The sequence below is a fragment of the Perognathus longimembris genome, chromosome 21 (assembly GCF_023159225.1).
Source record: "Perognathus longimembris pacificus isolate PPM17 chromosome 21, ASM2315922v1, whole genome shotgun sequence".
In the NCBI taxonomy this organism is placed as follows: domain Eukaryota; kingdom Metazoa; phylum Chordata; class Mammalia; order Rodentia; family Heteromyidae; genus Perognathus; species Perognathus longimembris.
Genome location: NC_063181.1, coordinates 22,652,728 through 22,672,975, shown reverse-complemented (window position 1 = coordinate 22,672,975; position 20,248 = coordinate 22,652,728). Strand labels below are relative to the sequence as shown.

Below are 20,248 nucleotides of genomic sequence, written 5' to 3'. Positions count from 1 at the left end.
AAATACCACATTTTCTCGGTCCATTCATCCATCAAGGGATATCTGGGCTGATTCCATATCTTGGCTATGATAAATAATGTGCAATGAACATGGTTGTGCTGATAGGCTTAGTGTGGTATTGTTTGTGTTCTAATGGATAAATCCCCAGGAGTGGAATTGCTGGGTCATAGGATTGCTCTATGAAAGACTTGGAAAATATCATATTAAGAAAAGTAAGCCAAAGCTGGGCACCAGTGGTTCACACCTATAATCCTACCTACTCAGGAGGCTGAGATCTGAGAATCGAGGTTCAAGGTGAGCCAGGGCAGGAAAGTCTATGACACTCTAATCCCCATTTAACCACCAGAAAACTGGAAGTGGCTCAGAGACAGTGTTCAAGCCCCCCAACAGACCAAGAAGAAAAAAAAAGAAAGAAAGAAAAGTTAACTTGGTTCAAAGAAACATAGGTTGGATGGTTTCCCTCATTTTGATAGCTAGAATGTGCCTATAAATCTACAAGTAAACACACTGGACAATAAACAAGAAACATATATATTGGGATATGTTAGGTTATACAGATCTCTAGGCATTCACACAAAGTGAGACCAAAGGAGGATTTTCTTAGGAGAGGAACACAAAGATACAATACCAATGAGCATCTGATCATATAAAATAATATTTCTCGAAAAGAGCCCCAGGAAATGCAAACAAGAGTTGTGTTTTTTAATTTCCTTTGTTGTTGGTTTTGTTTTCTTTTCCTTTTGTCTTGTTTGTTCATTTATGTGTCTTTGGGAGGGGAAAGGAGGAACACAGAAATGGAGGGACAAAGGGTGAACAAATGCAGCAGTGATGTTCACTAGCACTGTGGAAAATGAACTATAGAGCTTGTGGGTGGGGACAGGAAGGAACAACTGGGAGGGAGGGAAGGGGTGACATGTTCAAAAGAAATGTAGTCTTTACCTGACTCATGTAACTGTAACCCCTGTGTACATCGCTTTTATAATTACAATAAAAATTCATGAAAGGAAAACAATAAATACTGTAAAGAAAAAAAAAAAAGAAGAAGACTTGACCAACTGGGTGAAACACACTATGGCCAAGAGATACCCAGGGAAGTGAGGCTGCACGGTCTTAGCTGAATCTTGGCATCTGTAGGATGCTCAGCAGTCTCAGCTTCATTTGGTAAATAGAAGCCACTATGAGTTCATGAAGGGAGTGACAGGATCATATCAAGAAGGAACAATCTAGAAAACTAGATGGAAACAATAAAGGACAGGTGACAAGAGGCCCAGTTAAAAGACATTCTGCAGTCATCCATTGTGGAAAATGGCAGCTCAAATGAAGACACTGGCAGTGAGAAGTGAGGGATGCCAGAAACCTAGTCAACTGAGAATCGGCACAACTTTATCAAATTCAAGTTGTGGGCAGTTAATCTCCCTGTAGGCATGGCCAAAAGGGCTGATAGTATAAACAAAGGAAAAGGGGCTTTGCTTAAGCCTGAGAAAAGAGATTTCTATCATCTGAGTGTTGGTGACACCTCTAAAATGCATACTGAAATTGAGTTTCTTATGTAATAGTGTCAAAAGGTACTTCTAGAAGTTATAGGCCATGACAGCTCTTCCTTCAAGGATAAAATAGGAATTAGTGCCTCATAAAAGAGCTGGAAGGAATGAACTAGACCTTTCCTTAGTCTATGTGAGATACAGCATTCATCTGCCCTGGAGAACACATCATTCATGAAGAAGCCCATCCTGGAAGCAGATGCTAGACCTTCAGCAGACACTAAGCCGGCCAGATCCAAGATCTTGGCCTTCCCAGGCTCCATACCTCCAAGAAACAAACTCTGAATAAATTACTTAGTCTTAGGTGTCATGTAATAGAAGCAAAAACAGGCCAAGATAGTGATCAAGAATATTGTCTTGGAAATAATGAGGCTGAGACGACTGTAGAATAAATCCCAACTTAAATATTGCTCTTTCTTGTATTTCCACAGTTGCTTCCCTATTTTGGACTCTACATTGTTAGGACAGTTTTCTATCACCTTTCAGGACTTCTTAAATATATATCCTCTTATATTTTTACTCTTTAATAAAACTGACGCCAATGGTTGGCCTCATGTGCTTAATAAATAATAACTTGCTGAAGACATTTGAACTGAAAAGCACAAGGACTACCATTCAGTTAAGCTAACTAATATCTCATGGACAGATGTTTAAACTTTTCTCTTTCAGTAACATACTAAGAAATCCATTGAGATAACTAATATGTTAGTGGACATATGTGGGCATCATACATTTTTAAAATGAAACAAAGTCAGGTAGTGGTAGCTCACATTTGTAATACTAGCTACACAAGAGGTTGAGATCTGAGGATTCTTAATCAAATAGAGCCCAGACAGATAAATCTGAAAGATTCCTATCCCCAATTAACCTGAGCAAAAAGCCATGGAAGTATGGTTCAAGTGGTAGAGGCTAACCTTTTGTAGAAAGAATGATGTAGGAAAGAAAGAAAGAAAAAAAGAGAAAGGGAGAGGGGTGAGAGAGGGAAAGAGGGAAGGAGGAGGAGAGGAAGGGCAAAGGGAAGATAGGGAAAGGTAGGGAAGGGAAGGGGAGGGAGAAAGAGAAAGAAAGAAACAAAGGCAGGAAGAAACAAAGAGGAAGGAAGGAAAAGAAAAGGAAAGGAAAGAATGAGAGGAAGAGAAAGAGAGGAAAAGAAGGGGAAAAAAGCTAAGTAAGCACATGAGGCCATGTGTTTAAGTCCCTGTACTGGCATAAAAATTATATATCTGGTTTATCAGTGTTGTTATTTTCAACGCACTGTGTGAAATTATGCCTTTTTCTTTTGATTTTCTTCCTGTTGTCACTGTATTTGATTTTGGTCTCCTGGGTATTGTATATATGTTTATCTGACTTAGGGAAAGGAAGAAGAACATCAAAATGGTGAGACAAAGGGTAAATGCGAATCAATGCAACAGCAATACTTACAAGACAATATGATGTAAACCACCTTTACAACTCCGTGGAGGCAGAGGGGATTGGGGCAGAGGGAACTGTACTCACTACCTTTTGTATGTAACTGTAACCCCTCTATACATCACCTTGACAATAAAAATAAAATTTAAAATTATATATCCAAATGCAAAGTAACTGGATTAATATAATAGAAACATTTAATACATGCAAGTTCATTATTATCTGTACTCAAAATACCAGTATATATGAAATATAGAACTTAAGTGCAAATTTCCATACATATTTTCCTGGACTCTAAATACTGTGAAGCATATAGTATACCTTCAGGTCATTTCAACAGTATATGTGGGGGCAGGGGACTATCTATTGTCAACTTTTAGAATCTGTACCAAAATATTTTTCAAATGATGACTTTCCCTGAACACATTTTATTCCCCATAAAATAGCCCAACTCTCTTGATATCGCTCAGAAATGTGTTTAAGTAAATGTAAAGATAAATTTACTGCCTCTTGAAATGTCAAGAATCCCTTCATCCTTTTCAGACAGGTATCTGTTAAGAGCAGTGCCCACGTTGCCATCTTGTCTTCTCCCCAAGTGGCTGTGCGCAGTGTTCCCTGCTCTAGGGCTGTTGGGAGGTTTTTACACACTGTCAGTGCTGGCCATCAGCAGGCTGCACTACTGGCAAGGGTCTCCATCCAGCTCCCTGCCAACCGACCACTTCCCTTAGGCATCTCGGTGAGTCAAGGAATCAATGTTGTTGGGATCTTTCATAAATTAAAACAATACTCAAGGGATGTTCCAGAGAAAGAGCAGAATCCCTTGGCTACTTTTTACTTACTGCAAAGTTCCAGAGTGAATGCTACCAGCAGTCTGACTGTGGGAAAGGTGTGTCAGCATGCTGAAACACATATTCACGTTCACTCACTACACACCTGGTCCAAATGAGATCAGAGGACTTTGCTAGTATGAGAGCCCAACACCCCCCTCCCCAAACAAAGGAGCCCAAGGAATCTTCCTGTGCTTCCTATGGTAATCTGATTTTTTTTTTTTTACTTTTATCCAAGATGCCATGTTGAGGTTGGATTTTTCTTTCTTAGAGAATTCAGTGTTTGGATTCCAACAGCATTCTCAAGCTAGCAAAAGAATATTTTACTTATAGCTTGCTACTAGAGATTCCCCACCAAATGCTAGGTGTATTAAAGGTATCAAGGGCCCTAGTATTCACATCCCTGGAGTGAGAAGATGGACCAAGGAGGGAGGAATCCGAAGTAGTTGTGTGAAAGGGTGACAGGATGGCCTTGACTGCTGTCCCTTAACCCTTTCCTGATTTGGCATGAATCATACTTCCAGAAGGCTTGCTGGCAGCCTGGGTTTCTGTTTCAAAGCAGGAGAAAGTGTACTGCAAACTGAAAACATTTTCTTCTCCAAAATGGGTAGAAGAGGATGACATTTAAGATAATCCACAATCTGGACCCAAACTCCCTCTCCAAACTCATCACAGATTTCTCCCCGAGGGTTCCTCCGCTCCAGTCCGACTGCTCAGCCTCAGCCTCCCAAATACATAATGCAGATAGAGCTCTACATCTCCATCACAGGTTGCAAACTGGTAGCCCAACTGCCAAGCCCAGCCTGCAGACGTGTTTTGTTTTATCTGTATGTTTTGTGTGTTGTATGTGTGTGTGTTTTTTTTTCAACAAGCCAACATTTTTAAAATTGAGAGATTTCACATAATTCATAGTGTGGTATTTCTCAAAAAAATTCTCACAATCTGGCAACATTAAGTTTCACCCTCACATGGCAACAACTCGTCCTAGAGGTGCAACATGGTGTCTCCTTTTGGATGAAGCATGCATCCCTTAGTTCACAGATGCTACTGCTCCTCTGTCCCGGTGACTCTCAGCTATGTCAACTTCATTTATTATCAAGCCTGCTCCACTATTTTTCTAGCAGTAAAGAAATCTTTCTAACAAATGGATACAGGAGAAGACAAAACAATCTATAACATGTTCTCTCATAGTTCCTAAAATATAGTTTAATACACATATTAATATTAACACACATATTAATAATATAATATGAAATGCAAATAACCTGACCAATTTCATTCATCACTACTATCTGGTTGCATTCTTCCTGCTTATTTACAAATTTAGGATGATTACTACTGATGGCTTCTTGGCACATTTATGTTCCCCTCTTCTAGAATTCCCTCACTGCTCTCTGTCAAATGCCTAGTAGCTTTCAAGGATCTACAGACTACAGGGCTCAATGTGCTAGCCTATAAATCCCAGCTGCAAGGTGACATGAGGCCAAGAAACAAAAAGAAAAGTGTGAAGCTCTATCTGGAAAATAACTAAAGCAAAAAGGGCTCAAGTGGTAGAGCCCTTGACCTACTGAGAAAGTACAAGGCCTTGATTTCAAAGCTCACTACTGACAGGGCAAAAGGAAGAGTTACAGACTATGGTCATATCATTAGTTTCCATGGAAATGCTGACAACTGCTTATTGATACTATATCTTTAACAAAGTCTAAAGACTGAGAGCTGAGCAATCCCAGTGGATGATCGAAGTCTAGAGGCCACACCTTTAGTAGAGAGGAGCTGTCCCCTAGAGAGGGGTCTTGACATTGATGTGGAGTGAGGGAAGATTTCATTCCTGCATCAATTATTTACTGACAGACTCCTCAGAGCCATGCACTATGTTTGCAGGAGAGGATGTACTGAGAATCAGAGAGAAAGGCCTCTGCCTTTCACAGAGGCAAGTATGCAAAAGCATGCAAATATAAATATGTATATACACACATACACACATATATAGCCATTATATATGCAAGTCACATATATAAGCTATAAGTTATATATACATGTACATCTGCACATATATGTTTATATACAAGCTACACCACAGAGTAGGAAGTAAATGGCCAGTCTTTGCTTTTCCAAGGATACTGGCTTCCCACACCCCACTTTGTTGCAATCTGTGATCACGCATGGGACAGAGGTATACACTCAGAACTTTGTAGCCCTAAAGTACATTTGTGGTTTGTTAGTGGTTCATACTTTGGAACCATTTGAATGTTCACAAAGCTTCAAGGCACTGACCAGTACATAGAGGCTAGCATGTCAAAAGTCCATGACTCATTCTTCTCTTGACTTTCTTACAAACTTAATTACCATCAGTTCTCTCTCCATATCATTCTCCAAGTAGAAATTTCAGACCTAGGGGTCTGAAATGAAATTTTAGCTCTTCTAATCAGGACTTGAGAACCCTAATCACGTGTGGTTTGATTAAAACAAATTTGGTATACACTAACAATAAAATATGAATTCAAATAAGAATTTTGCCATGTATGTGTATGTATGCAAATCTTCACATATATGTATAAACACTAAGTATTATATATATGTATAACAAATATTTGTATATATAAAATATAGATTGTATATTATTTTGTATAAATTATATATGCATATATACACATATATTCACAATATTACTGGTTTGGTGGCAGTAGTTCATTATTAATTTTGAACACAGTAAATATAAAGGGGGGAAAATCAAGTTTCCCTGGTAAATAGCACCTTTCTCCCTCTGATAAATTCTCCCAAATTTCTTTGAGACATTCATTTTTCATCTATTGGCCTTATATTTTTGAGTGCCTTTTCCATACTCAATATGCTCACATAAAAATACCAAAAAATAATTCCCCATGCATGTCTGTTTTCTGCAGATGTAGTCTGACTTAGTCCATCCCTTGTTTTCTTTTTTCCTCAAAAATTTTCACCAGATAGTTAACAGATATTCTTTAGAATCTCAACTATAAAGAACACAGAAATAACTATGTTGGTGAGCAACATGTTGGACCACTAAAATGAGTAAGTATTTAACTCTGTGAGTTCCTATGCTGTTCTATTATGAGTAAACATTTTTTACTTATTCCTAAGGATACTGCCTATTTGTTGTAGATATAGGAAGAACTTCCGATACTATAAAAGTAAAATGTTTTAAATAAATAAGGCTGGTTCTCCTCAAAAGGTGGGTTCTGGTGGCTCACGCCTAATCCTAGCTACTTGGGAAGCTGAGCTTGGTAAAAGGAAGGTTTAAGGACAGCAGGTGGAAAGTTCACGAGCCCCATTCTCAACCTATATATGTTCACAGTGGCTCATGTCAGCAAAAATGGTAAGGTTAAAGCAAGCAGAGTGTAGCTCAAGCCCATGTCTGGGACGAAAGTGAGACCTGGTCTCAAAATTAACGGGGAAAAATAACAAGAAGTGACAGAAGGCATGGCTCAATGCCTGCCTAGTAAGTATGAGTTTAACCTGTGAAAAACAAAAGTAAAACCTGACAAAGTATTATATTTCAAGATTTATAAGTAACCAGGTGTACCCTGTTCTTCAGAAATAATTCTCTGTGATTTCTACAGAATTATATTTGGTGTGATTCCCTGGTGATATTACTCATTCTACAACGTGGTACAGCAAATTAAATATAAAAGTTTAACAGGTTTCTATCTATGGTCAGTTTCATGGGCTTTTTAAACACACACACACACAAACACTCACACACACACAATAATTTTTGTTCAAATTATTGCCCTCATCAGAAAATATCCAGAATTGTGAGTCTTGAGCTCCATAAAAATGCACTTTCTTGAAGAAATTATTTCATTTCCTCTGATTTTTTTTGCTTAATATCAGTTGAGCCAATACAGTTGTACTTTAATATTTTCAGCTTTACCCAATAAGCACTGATATAATAATTTTACAACTAGCCGATTAATCTTTGGATGTATACATGACACAGTTCCTTCCACTCTTGTTTAACCTCCCTTTACAAACATAGGAAGTGAGTTTCATAAAGCACATGTAATTATAATTACATTTGCAAAAAAAAGTCTCAAACAGCTGTGGAGAGAGCAAAGATTAGAGTCTGATAATGGCTTTGAATAATGAAGAAAGGGATTGTAAGTGTTCAGCTACAGAGCTGATGAAAGATGGAAAGAAAAATCTGTTCTTCAAAATCTTTAATCTGCATTGCTTCTAAACACTAAATTAAAATACATATCCTCTAAAATCAGAAATAGGAAACTTGATGCATGCTTCTCAGATTATTGAGTTATGTATCAAACTTTGTCTTACTGGTAATCAGCAGGAAATTTGCACATCATTTATCTAAAATATTTCCAGGTCTTATTTGAGTTCTTGCTTTAAAAAATACTGCATAAATTAATCAAAATTTGAACACATCTAGTTTCTCTAGGAAATATTACTTATTTTTAACATCACATTTACAACAGCTGTGAAGACAGACAACTCTTTATAAAGACATGAATCACTGATAATCATGTGTAAGTGATGACTAAAAGTAGTTTTTGTACTACAAACTTTTCTAGTGTAAACTGTTAAGAATAAAACAATTTGGAATTCATATATTGAATGATAACCTAGAACATGACATATATAACTATCAGCTATCTTATGAAGCTGATAACTCCAATAGGTAAGTATAGCAACAATGGAATTACCAAAACTGTGAAAAGAAAATTATTGTCCTTTTTAACTAGCTATTTTACATGAAACTTTTGGACTTTTCTTTAGACTTTTACAAACTCGTAGCCACAGAAGTAAGAAATCATTTTCTAAAACAAGTTCATTACCCATAATATATTCTATTTTAGGTGGCACTTGTAGTTTTTAATTGAAATGTGTTCAAGTAGTACTCAGTATTTTTCAATTTGTAATTTTCTTCTATTAGACAGTAATTTTTAAAAAGCTGTTATAAATAAATAAGCATTATTTGACCACTGACTTAAAAAAAAAAAAACTTCCTTGGAGTATGACCTATTTTTTTTCCAAATTGTTAACTTTCTAGGAAATTTTTCATTCCAAAAGGGAATACAGTCTGTTTGTGGTTTGTTTCTAAGTCCCTAACCAAAGCATACTATCATGTGCTCAGTTTTACATCCATATTCAGAGAAAATGAAATAACTCCCTTATCTGGAATGGCTTCATTGTTATGCATTACTATTTCTTTCTCTTAAGTTGCTTTCATTATGGTTTACAAAGGGCACTTGTTACTAATGGAGAACTACCAGTATCTTCTAGATTGGCCTGGGCAGATGAGTCACTTCAGTGACCTAGTACTCAATGATAATAAATGCATCTGGAATAAATGAAGATACTTTCTTCGAAACCTTTCTGGCTTCTTTATCTTGGATCAAAACACTAACTTTGTTTGGGTTTTAGAAGTTGTATATATTAGTACCTAAAATGTATATTTAGACTAAAACTATACATAAGCATTACATTTAGCACTCAAGTAATTGCTGAAAGAAAAGGAAATGGTGGCCAGTCTAGTGCTACTTGATAAAACTACTGTGTAATAGATTCTGGGATCACAGATTTAAGGGAGTATGTATAATCCTTCATCAAAGACTGGAAGCTTATCCATAGAGCTTCCTATTCCTGATGGGCTATTCTTTTAAAAGTAATAAGGAAGACTTTAAAACTATGTAATGCTCTTCCACCAAAATTAGCCATTTACACCAACTAGTCATAATCTTTAAAGAATTCTCCTAGATAGCCTTGAGATATTTCCCTTTGGAAAATAAAAAGCAGACTGTATATTAATAATTTATATCTATTCCTAAATCAAATGGCTACACTCCACACCTAAATTCAAGTGATAAAAATACCATATAAAAATACCCTGGAGTGGAGAGGGTATAATTTTGAAGATAAAAATAAAATAATAAGAAAAATCCCTAAAGGCTTACATTAATAACATTTTTCCAAGACAGAAATAGTTAAATTTTGCCTTCTTCAACTCTGAAAAATTTCACAGTGAAGTACAGCCCTTTTCCAGTTCAAGTGGCAATTCCACAACCCATCCACAAAACATATCATATTTAAATGAAACATATGATGTATTGATAATTTGTTTTAAGCAATTCACATTAACCTTGCTGATAGAAAAATTTAAAAAAAAAAAAACACCAAACTTTATCTGTTACGATTCTGACCTGAAGTACAATATAGTTTTTTAAAGCTACATTCATCAGATGTGAGGAGGATTAACCTGATGTAATCTTATGAAACAAGCACTGACTTCTCTACTTCAAATTATCATTTGTCACAAATTTTCAAACATTTGTCACATTATCAAATACCTGTATAGTGCAATTGAATTGTTTTTGAGGGTGCAGATTTTACATAAAAGTTAAAGAAAAGAAGTCTCCCATTATGTATATCTTGACAAAGGGGGGACCCAAATTGCTAACATCATACTTACTGAAATAATCTTAAATTAAAATAACAAGAATCAATGTAAATTAAAATTAAACATTTATATTTAAAATGCATTCATGCCGTGTAATTTTAATAATTCATTTATTGTATTTGTAATGAATAACTTGGTTATTATCTTTTTTGTATGTAACTTTTGTAATTCTTGGTATATGAAAATTTGTGAATTGCATATACATTAGTGTATATATATTATTGATATATTCTAAGTATCATTATTGTAAAATGTGATATCCACTGAATTAAAGTTATCTTTGTACGTGTTAAATATCATGTTTATCTGATTTTTTTAGGATTCTTTTAAGAACATGGGTTTGAGTTGATAGATGTTTTTATTACTATTTTTTAATTCCTAAATTATGGATTGTAGAAAATATTTATCTATATCTACAATATTTATCTATATAAATAAAGTTTTCCTGAGTAATAGAAACATACAATTGGTACAAAACCTCTAAGTATAAGTAATTTAAATTGTTAAGGCTTATTTATGTCCATTTTACTGAGATAATATTTGAATTTGCAAATATATAAAAGTAGGTCTTTTCAGTTTTATAATACCTTTTTACCTAAAAAGTATTGTGCTTAAGATCATTACATGAATAATTTTAAGTAAAATTAAAATATGTTAATAAATTAAATAAATTCAATTTAAAATATACAGCCTTTGCATAGATTTATTTTTCTTTAACCTACAACACTATGAAAACAATATAGCAACCACTGTCATAAAAATTAACATATCCTATAAAATTATATCATGATCAAATCACAGAAAACATTTATAAGTATTTTCATATTTTAATATTAATTCAAATCCCTGCCACACATGGAATTTTTTAAATTAACAACAATTTAAAAATACTTGTTGGAAAATCACTGATGAAGGAGTTTATAAAGTGTTTATAATACCTGACTTTTAATTCAGAGACTGTATATTGTAGAATAAAAGTAACCATTGAAAAAAATTTCACTATAGTTAATTTTGTAATCACACAAAACATGGCAATGTATTCTATTCATGTCTGGCATGAAAATAATAGGAAAAATAAAGTTGAGGATGTATTTCTGGTTTGACAGGGTATAGTTTATCTGTGAATGATAATTTCAATTTGTATTTGCATTAAATTTTATTTTAATTATTAAATACACTAGCTAGAAGCCTCTAGGGAAAAAACAAGCTAAAATCTAATCTAAAGTAGAATAAGCAGTTTATCAACATATTCTAGATAGCAAACATTTGAACTCTGAGTTTTTTCAGGATAACATCCTAGTAGTTCTATTTAGCCTTCACATTTTTCTGACTCCTAATTCAAAGATAGTTTTACCGGGTAACAAACATACTCTTCTTTCGACCCTAAAAGGAATGAGTACAGTGATTTTTAAAACCTTGACTAATTCTTTTGGAATGCTTCTTAAATATGAGCTAACAGAATAAGGAGTTATATCTTACTTATTTTGAAAGTTTCAAGTTATTCTGCAAATATCACTGCCACTATCATCAATGCAACAATGTTCTTGTTTGGGGTCAAATGAGACAAAATAAGGTTGTTTGTACTATGTCTTTCATTCTTTGGCACAATTATGAGTCGCTTGCCTATAATATTTATTTAAAATATCAAATGAGTTATCTGTAAAATCTAAACCTTCACTTATTATTCTCATTATACTAATGTATGTGAAAATTTCTCAATTTAAATATCTATTCAGTTTCCCTTATAAACACAAAAAAGTAATAACCCTAGTTATGATTTTTATTGTTTTTGCAACACCTAGGAGAAAAAAGTTATAGATTTTTTTTCCTCCAAAAACTATAGAACTGACAACTTCCTTTGGAAGTTACTTGAAATTAGTTTTAATAGAAAACCCTATGCCAATTTTTTTAGTTTCTCTTGCTAAGTTTTTCCACCTACAGGTTGGGAAATTCCAAATTCCCCCCCGCCCAAAAAAAAGTCTGAACATAGAGGTTACAAGCCCCAAGAGCATCTTGTAGACTAAAAATAAACAATACATTTTTTACTTTTGTGATGATTGGAATAAACATTCGGATACTAATGTATTTACATACATTGCATGCAAACCTATTAAAATACCTCATGCATTCCTTATAAATTAAATTAGAATAATTCAGTTTTGTCTTTTTGCTCTCTGTACAACATACCTTCCAATGTGTAGTTCAAGTACATTCACTCTCCTAAGATACCATTTCAGCATCCGAGCCAAAGGCTGGACACAATAGAGATGCTGGAGTGAGTGTTGAATGAGGACCTCTTTAGGAACGCCCCTACTATCAAAACGCACAGGGAAGGGGCAACCGGTCCAGTCACAAAATATTCGGTGAGCTTAACTCGAGATGAAGTACTGCATCTCTAGTAAGAAAGAAGCTCTTTTTTTTCCCCTGGGGGTGGGGCTGGGAAGGGACCACACATTCACATTATCCCACTATTTTGAAGTGTTTCATTACATCCACATATACATTCACTATATTTAGAGCTGCTTCCATATCCGATAGAAGAAAGACAGTCATCACCCAAGATGTTATTTCTAAGTTTAGCAGTCTAAAGAGGAATCAAGCACATAAAGTCTAACTAATAATTTCAGAAATGACAGAGAATGACAAGAACACATTGATTTAGGACTTTATCAAGAAAGTTGAGTGACCTTTGTCAGTTACTTCCTAAATTGCCATTTCAAATAATCAGAGTTAGAATTAAAATTTAGAATTAAAAAAAAACTCTCTATATGAGAAATTATAATTTCAGTTTCAGCTTCCACATCCAAAGAATGCATAGTCCATATTAAAGCATTAAGTTTTACTCCATCAATATAAAGAACAATACAGAGTATTTGGAATTTCTTGAATTAGTTTCATAAACCCAGATTCTAATTTTCATGCACGAACCTAAATGAATGTAGTTAAAAGTGAAAAAATTCTAATTTTCTTCTGTACTTACCCAATTAACTTAAATGACAAAATTTGCCCTTTAGATTGCTTTTCTTTCAAACACATTGCTATATACAGAAAACTCTCAAAGGACCATCCACTCTTTATAGAAGATATCTATACTCTCTTCTTCCATGCTCACACTTCCTTTCTCCTTCCTTTCCTTCGTTGCTTCCTTCTTCCTTTATTTTCTTTGGTCTTGAGGAATAGATCCAGTCAATCCAATTACAAAATATCTGTTTATTATTAAATATGATCTTATCCCAATGTGAATAAATCACATCATCTTCATCTCTCTCCAATTAATCTAACAGAAGAGATACTTCACAGTCTGAGAATATCTCATCAACAAGCAATATCATACATGCCTTTTATAGAATTATATGAAGTATAGAATTTATATAATTATTCATTCACTTATATAAATGCTACAGTTATTTATCTAGTGCAAGTATGAATACATGTACTACGATTTTTCAAAACATGTAATTTTTGAAAGCTATTATTTGCTTTTTTTCTGTTCAAGATCCAGTATAAACTAAAGGATTGCAGATATGGGTAAACAGTAAAATAAATTTAAATAAATATAAAATGAAAGCCATCTCTTTATAAGCTCTGATCAACTTTTGAACTGACAAAAAATTGTCACAATGTGGTGATATATTGTTTTACTCTTCACATTTCTAGAGTTTTTGGAATTCCCTATCATCTGAAGAAAATCACAGAATTCAGTAAAGACTGCCACCTATCACAAACACTTATCTATAGATTCAGTGCTACCCTATCAGTTCTTCAGTTATACTAAGAAAGCACCAACAGGAAAATAAAATCATCATCATTATCATTATCATCATTTGATATATTTACAATCACCAATCCATATGACTTAAGAGTATGCTATATGACATAGGTGGTGACTTACAAATGACTTATTTAAGTAGAATGACAGAGGCTTGAGTAGATCAGTCTCTAACAAATTCCATGGAACTGGTCTAACTACAAAAGCACAGGCTATTAATCAAAACTAGGGAAAATATAAAAATTCTCTCAAATGCATAGGTTCTATTGTATTTTAGGTGAGTGATACATTTGTTTCTACATTTTGGTAACTTATATTATAATGGTCTCATCTAAAATAACCCTTTAAAATGGCATTGTACTTTATCATGGCATTAAAAACTGTTTTAAAAGAACATTTCACACTGTAAAACACAATCCCAATGTTAGTAGTCTATCCTTATAGAGTGATAAATTAAAATACAAGGAACATAGTTCCTACCATTGTTTTTCTAATCAGAAAATAAAGGTCAATAAAAGTGTGGGAAGTTTACAAATGTTATAGAAAGCACCAATTTATATCTTTACCCCCAAATCCTATCCCTTATAGGTATAGCAAAATATCTATCTATATTAATTTTGTATTCTATTTTTTAATATTTTATTTCATTGACTCTTTAAGAATATATCACAATGAAAAATCCAGTATGGACCAACCCAATAAAATCTTAACATGGCCTTCCACAAGAAAATTTTAAAAGAAAAAATGAAACAACAACAACAAGCCTGATGAAACTGATGCTGAGAAACTATAAGTAAGGAACAAATGCAAGTAACACATTAGGAATGATAATATTCACCACAGCTACATATTTCCAGTAAGAAATTACCTCTCCATGCATTATCTCTCAGAATACCATCTTATAAAATAGTTATAACACATACCACAAGACGTATATCTTTAATCCTAAGAAACTCTTGAAAACTCAAATAGAATGCTAATCTCAAAAAGGTGGGAGAATGCTAGAAGGGTAACAATTGCTATTTGTGACTTTAAGTCATAAAACCCTTTGATGAACAAGAAAATATGCTTAAGGAATAATGTATTTGGGGGAAATGGTATTTTAGTTGAAAATATGGTAATGGATACTTTAATCATGTTTTATGTAACTCTTTAAAAAATAAGTTCAAAGTTAGGTTCCCCTCAAAGTGTTTTAATCATGAGAAGCAATATTTTGAAACATACAAGCCATCACATTTGTTTGGAAACAAATGACTTTTCAAGATGAAAGAGTCTAACTATCCATCACCAACAAGTTAATTCTACATAATAAGGCAGGTTTGGATGCAAACTGATCCATTGTGGAATGCTGTATCTGAAATTGATTACAACAGCACTCAAAATGAATGCAGCCCTCCAAACCACTTCTTTCCCCAGAAACATTAATCTCAATTAGAAGGAGAGCTTCATAATGGTAATGCTCAGTATAAAAAAGTATAAAATAAATCAGGTTTTATAAGACACAACAATTAATCAGTTTTCAGACTGAGACTTTTTGTATTTTGGAAGTACAAAATTTCCATCAGGACTCTTAAAACAGCTGGTATCTCCAAAATTAGGTTTTAAATGTGTTCGGAAGAAGAAGCTGGCAACTTAGTTGCTGAAACTTTTAAATGCCATTGCATCCTGGTGCTACCTTTCCAGTACAGTCCTTCATTCTGAATATATATGTTCGCGTCTTCTCAGGACTAGCATTCCACTTTGTAAGAAATACTGAATACAGATTTCAACAGAAAAAAAATCCAAAGAAATCTATAACTGGATGTGAATCAGAGTAAAAGTTTTGGTGGCAAATTATTGTAGTCTTTGCCTACACCCTCAATCTAAGCAAAGAATAGGTATCCTGGAAGTCAAAAGGGACATTTGACTATCAAATAAAACATGGGGTGGGATAAACTATATGCTTAACAGGTATTCAAAGCACCGGACTGAAGGAAAGGGCAGACGATTTATGACTATTGCAGAATCTACTGATCCACTAAAGAATCATACCTGGATGATAACCTGCTGCCAGAATCTACCCAGAATTCAAATGTTAAAGGGTATATTAAAATTTAATGGAAAGGAGATACATGTATAGTAAAATACTATCAACAATCTAATAAAATTTGGCTTTGTTTCTTTTGCATTTTTCTATTGAATGATGATCACACTCTAGACTTATCTTGTCTCTTATAGGTTAAGTTCAGCATTTTCCAAACATACTTTCACAGCTCTTGCACAAACATCATCATTTTTGTACATGCACTCCAACATTGATTCACTATTTCTGACAGGTCATTCCACTCATAATGGTAGACATTCACATTTCCCTGGTTTCTTATTTGTTTGACTCTTTACAAAGAGAATAATTACCTTTTGCTCCCAGATGCAAAATCAAAGAAAGATTAACTTGAACTTACTAACTGGATCATTATTGGTTAGCTAGGTTTTCTTTCTGAATAAATTTAAAACTTTTCACTCTGTTTAGAGGCTTTCTTCTATTCAAAGATAAATATCCTTATCTTTCTTTGTCTTCACCCTAATAAAGCAGGCTCTCTTTTCTAACCAAAAGACCAATGGCATGCCTACAAGATTATAGTAAGAAAAGCTTTCTGTAATTCACATTAAGCATTGCTTTCTAGAAAACATAGTCACACAAAAATGATCCCATATGGAAAAATAAGCAGTCATGCTTCTACTATAAATCTATCTTTTTTATTCAAAATAAAGCAATCCTCATTAGTGTCAATATTCTTCTCTATGGGTTGCTGTAGGGGTCTTCTATACTTTTGCAAACATAAACATTGGCATAGTTCTTGTATAATTGCATTTTCATTGAAACTGTGCTGTGTATGTAAAAAATGCTTATGTCTTATTTGGAGGAACTACTTTTTCTAATCATATATTCTTGTTTAACTTATCTAAAATAAATTTAATACTAGAAGACAAGTGGTACCTGTAAGGGGAATATTAAAATTCAAGTAAGAAAAAGAAAGCAAAAAAAAAAAAGCAACAGGAAATGAGATTTACAAAACCCTGATACACAACAGTATAGCAAAACTCATTATAACCCCTCATCTTTGAAGAATTTGGGAATAATTTGTGAATGCCATGACATTTTAAAGTGGGATTAGCAAGTCTTATTACTGAACTAACCTCTCACTCTTAGATCAAGAATTAAATATTTGCTCTGCAATTTAGAATCACAAATGGAAACTTTCAAGACTCGTACAGGAATTTCACATATGAACACACACAAGCGAGAAGTTTTAAGTAATGAGAAGTGTACAATATCAGATACTTGATGTACATACAAAATTATGTGCTTTCAAAATATTAAAATTTATGATGATTTCCGATCATACAGCTTCTCTTAATTCTAAATGTTTCTAATAGCTGCAAAGCCTAGAAGCACTTCTCCCAAGTAGGCATGGGTGGGTACACTTCGTGTTTTAAACAGTAAGGGCTGCGATCAGTTCTGTTCAGCTGTAATGCTACTTTGGAGGGTACTCTTTCCAAAAATGCCAGCCTTGCCTTTTTCTTTCTTTTACATTTAAAAACAGAAGGGAAGGTGGTGCTTGAGCATATTTCTATATTCTGGTAAAAAAAAAAAAAAAGACATCACCCAGTGAATTCTGCCAGAGTCAACAAATGTTTGACAAAATACGATAAGAAATCGAGCATTATGAAGAGGGGCATCCTAGTTGCTTGGGGCTCTGGGGAAAGTGCTAGCACTTCCGTGTCCCTTTCATCTCCACTGCATGCACTCAGAAGTACCTGGAAACTTTTCTCTAGCTTGGAATTCTGATTTCAGGAAACAAATATATTTGCAATATGACAAGACAGAATTGCCCGTTATCTTCTCTCCACAATAAAAATGGAATTACCACCACAACTCTCTTAAAGGTGAGGCAGTATGAATGGATCCCGAAATGCATTTCAGATGCTTAGCAAAGATCAGACACAATCCGCCTCAGCCTAGAATATCGGACGCCCTTTCCCTACCGGTTGAAACACGAGATAGAGACTTGCATTGAGTAGCAGACGCACAGACATCGGTATTTTTTTAATTTAATGTCCAGATCGGATATCTGTTTGTTCCCCAGTCCCATCCAGAGTTTCTGGATCAAGTTTCAACGTGGACCCCACATTCCCACAGCACCCTCCGCTCTCACTTCTCCTTCCTTCACTTGTTAGGCAACTTGGCTGCCCCGCAGTTGGAGAAGCCAGCTCTCCGCTGCCCGGGAAAGTGGGGGTACCCCCAGAGTTTCTCCCTCTCTGGGAACCCCACAGGACCCTAACCAGGAGCCTCCACAGAACAAGGGGCACTCCACTATCACACTGGGCATCACCTCGGAAAGGTAGACCCCGGCGCCACCCCAGGAGCGCCCAGCCCCGGAGCTGGAACCGAGGAATCCAGACTCCCCGAATCCCAGCCTGCTACCCAGCTCTGTAGGTGAGGTGCACTGAAGTTTGTAGCGGAGCTGGGCAGCCCGAGGTGACTGACGCTCGGGAGGGGCGGGGACCGGGGAGGCCGGAACCGGGAGGCCGGAGCCGAGGGAGCCTGCTGGCCGTGGAAGGCGCTCCTCTAACGGGGGGCTGGCCAACTTGCATCCGCCTCCCGACGCTGCTCGGAAGGAGAATCGCGCGCTCCAAACTCGCTCTTGCCTGCCCGCCAGCCCGCCACAGCCCTTCGGGCTCCGGGCGCCGGGAGAGGCCGGGGCACTAGGACCCCAGAAAGGAAAGGGGGGCGCGCCGTCGGCCGCCACTCACTTACCGCGCTCCACTCGCCCGCGCCGCCGGCTCGCTACCCGGCCACAGCCGCCACCGCGTCCACCCGAGCGGCGCGCACACCCAGCCTGCGCTTGGGCAAATTCAAAGGAGCCGGGCGCGCAGAGGAGGGGGCGCCGCGGCGGGAGCGGAGTAGGGGGAGAGGGGGGCGGGGAGGGGGGCCGAACAGCAAGTGTTACAACTTCCTTCCCTGCCCACCGCCCGGCCCCGGCGGGCGAGGGGTGCGGAGGGGAGGGCAGCGCGCGCCGAGCGCCAATGAGTTCACTTTCTTTTTCTCCCCCGCGCTCTCCCCCTCGCCTAGCCCGCCGGCCCCCGCCAGCCTCCTCCGCCCGCCGCGGGTCGGCCGGGCCCGGCCCGGCTCGGAGTTTGTGGTTCTCTGCCCGCCTGGGAGCCGGAGGATGGAGAAGGCGAGGGAAGAGGAAGCCGCGGAAGGAAAGGTGAGGAGGCCCGCAGGGCGCAGTGCCAGGGAGTTGCATCCAGGACCGTAAGTGTGTGGACGGGGGACGCTGGGGGAGGGGTCGAGTGTGCCCGAGATCGGGCGCGTACACGTGTGTGTGTGTGTGTGCGTGCACGCGTGTGAGAAGGGAGAGGAGAGGAGCCTACCATGCGCTTCTCCCGGTGCAGCTCGCGGGAGAGCCCAATCAGAGGGCGAGCCGGACCTGGCTGCGATCATTTATAATCCTTGACTCCTCCGCTCCGCCACTTGTCAAGATGACAGGTACTTTATTTCTTCTTTATTCAAAGAGAGAGAAAGAGAGAGAAAGAAAGAAAGAGAGAAAGAGAGAGATTCCCCTTTTACTGCCTTTTTCTGTCAAATGGGATTTGCTGGACTGAACCACGTTTGCCGCCCCTTCCCTCCCTCCCCGTCCCCCCCCCCCCCGCCCTCCTCCGGGCCGCACGTTGGGTTCGGGAGAGCACCCAGGCTCCCATGCTGTGACCAATCAGGGCATCTACTACTCTCGCCGTGATTTAGGGGTCATCCATGAATAACACTTCACGCTGATGAATGGCTCTTGCCGGCGTGCGGCTCCGGCTGAGGGGTCTGCCCGCCGCTGATTGCAAACACTAATGAACTTACAGCGCCATTGGAAATTCACACGCGCCGGCCAGGCGCGAGGGTCTGAGCGTGGGGGTCCGTCCTCTCTTCTCCCGGTGACCAGGAGGAGGACTCGGGGGAGGGGGCGCGTAATTGCTTTGGACTTAAGTGGAAACACTTCTTTGTGTAATCAAACCTCTAACCTTCTTCGAAAACTACTTTTCGTGATCTTCCGTAGGGTGGGCATTTCAGGTCATTCTGAGTCACCCGGAAGGTGGGGGAGAAAGACACTGCCGGGAAGATGGATTCGGAGGCGGAGGGGATAGCATTAAAGATTTCCAGCCCCCCATAGGCGGCCCCGTCCTTCACTGAAATGACCTGCGCCTTCTCTTGCAGAGCGTC

General features: G+C 37.3%; 1 protein-coding gene across 2 annotated transcripts in view; it reads right to left on the bottom strand.

The window, feature by feature from the left end:
- Tenm3 (teneurin transmembrane protein 3) overlaps positions 1-19,301 on the bottom strand; it is a 585,882-nt gene extending 566,581 nt beyond the window's left edge. Inside the window, exon 1 of one of the 2 annotated variants that reach the window (XM_048330896.1) lies at positions 18,797-19,301. In XM_048330896.1, the coding sequence (XP_048186853.1) occupies positions 18,797-19,286 (490 nt within the window). In that variant the 5' untranslated portion in view covers positions 19,287-19,301. The remainder of the gene's footprint in view (positions 1-18,796) is intronic. The other variant, XM_048330895.1, reaches the window with a different exon arrangement.
- Between the last annotated feature and the right edge of the window lie 947 nt (positions 19,302-20,248).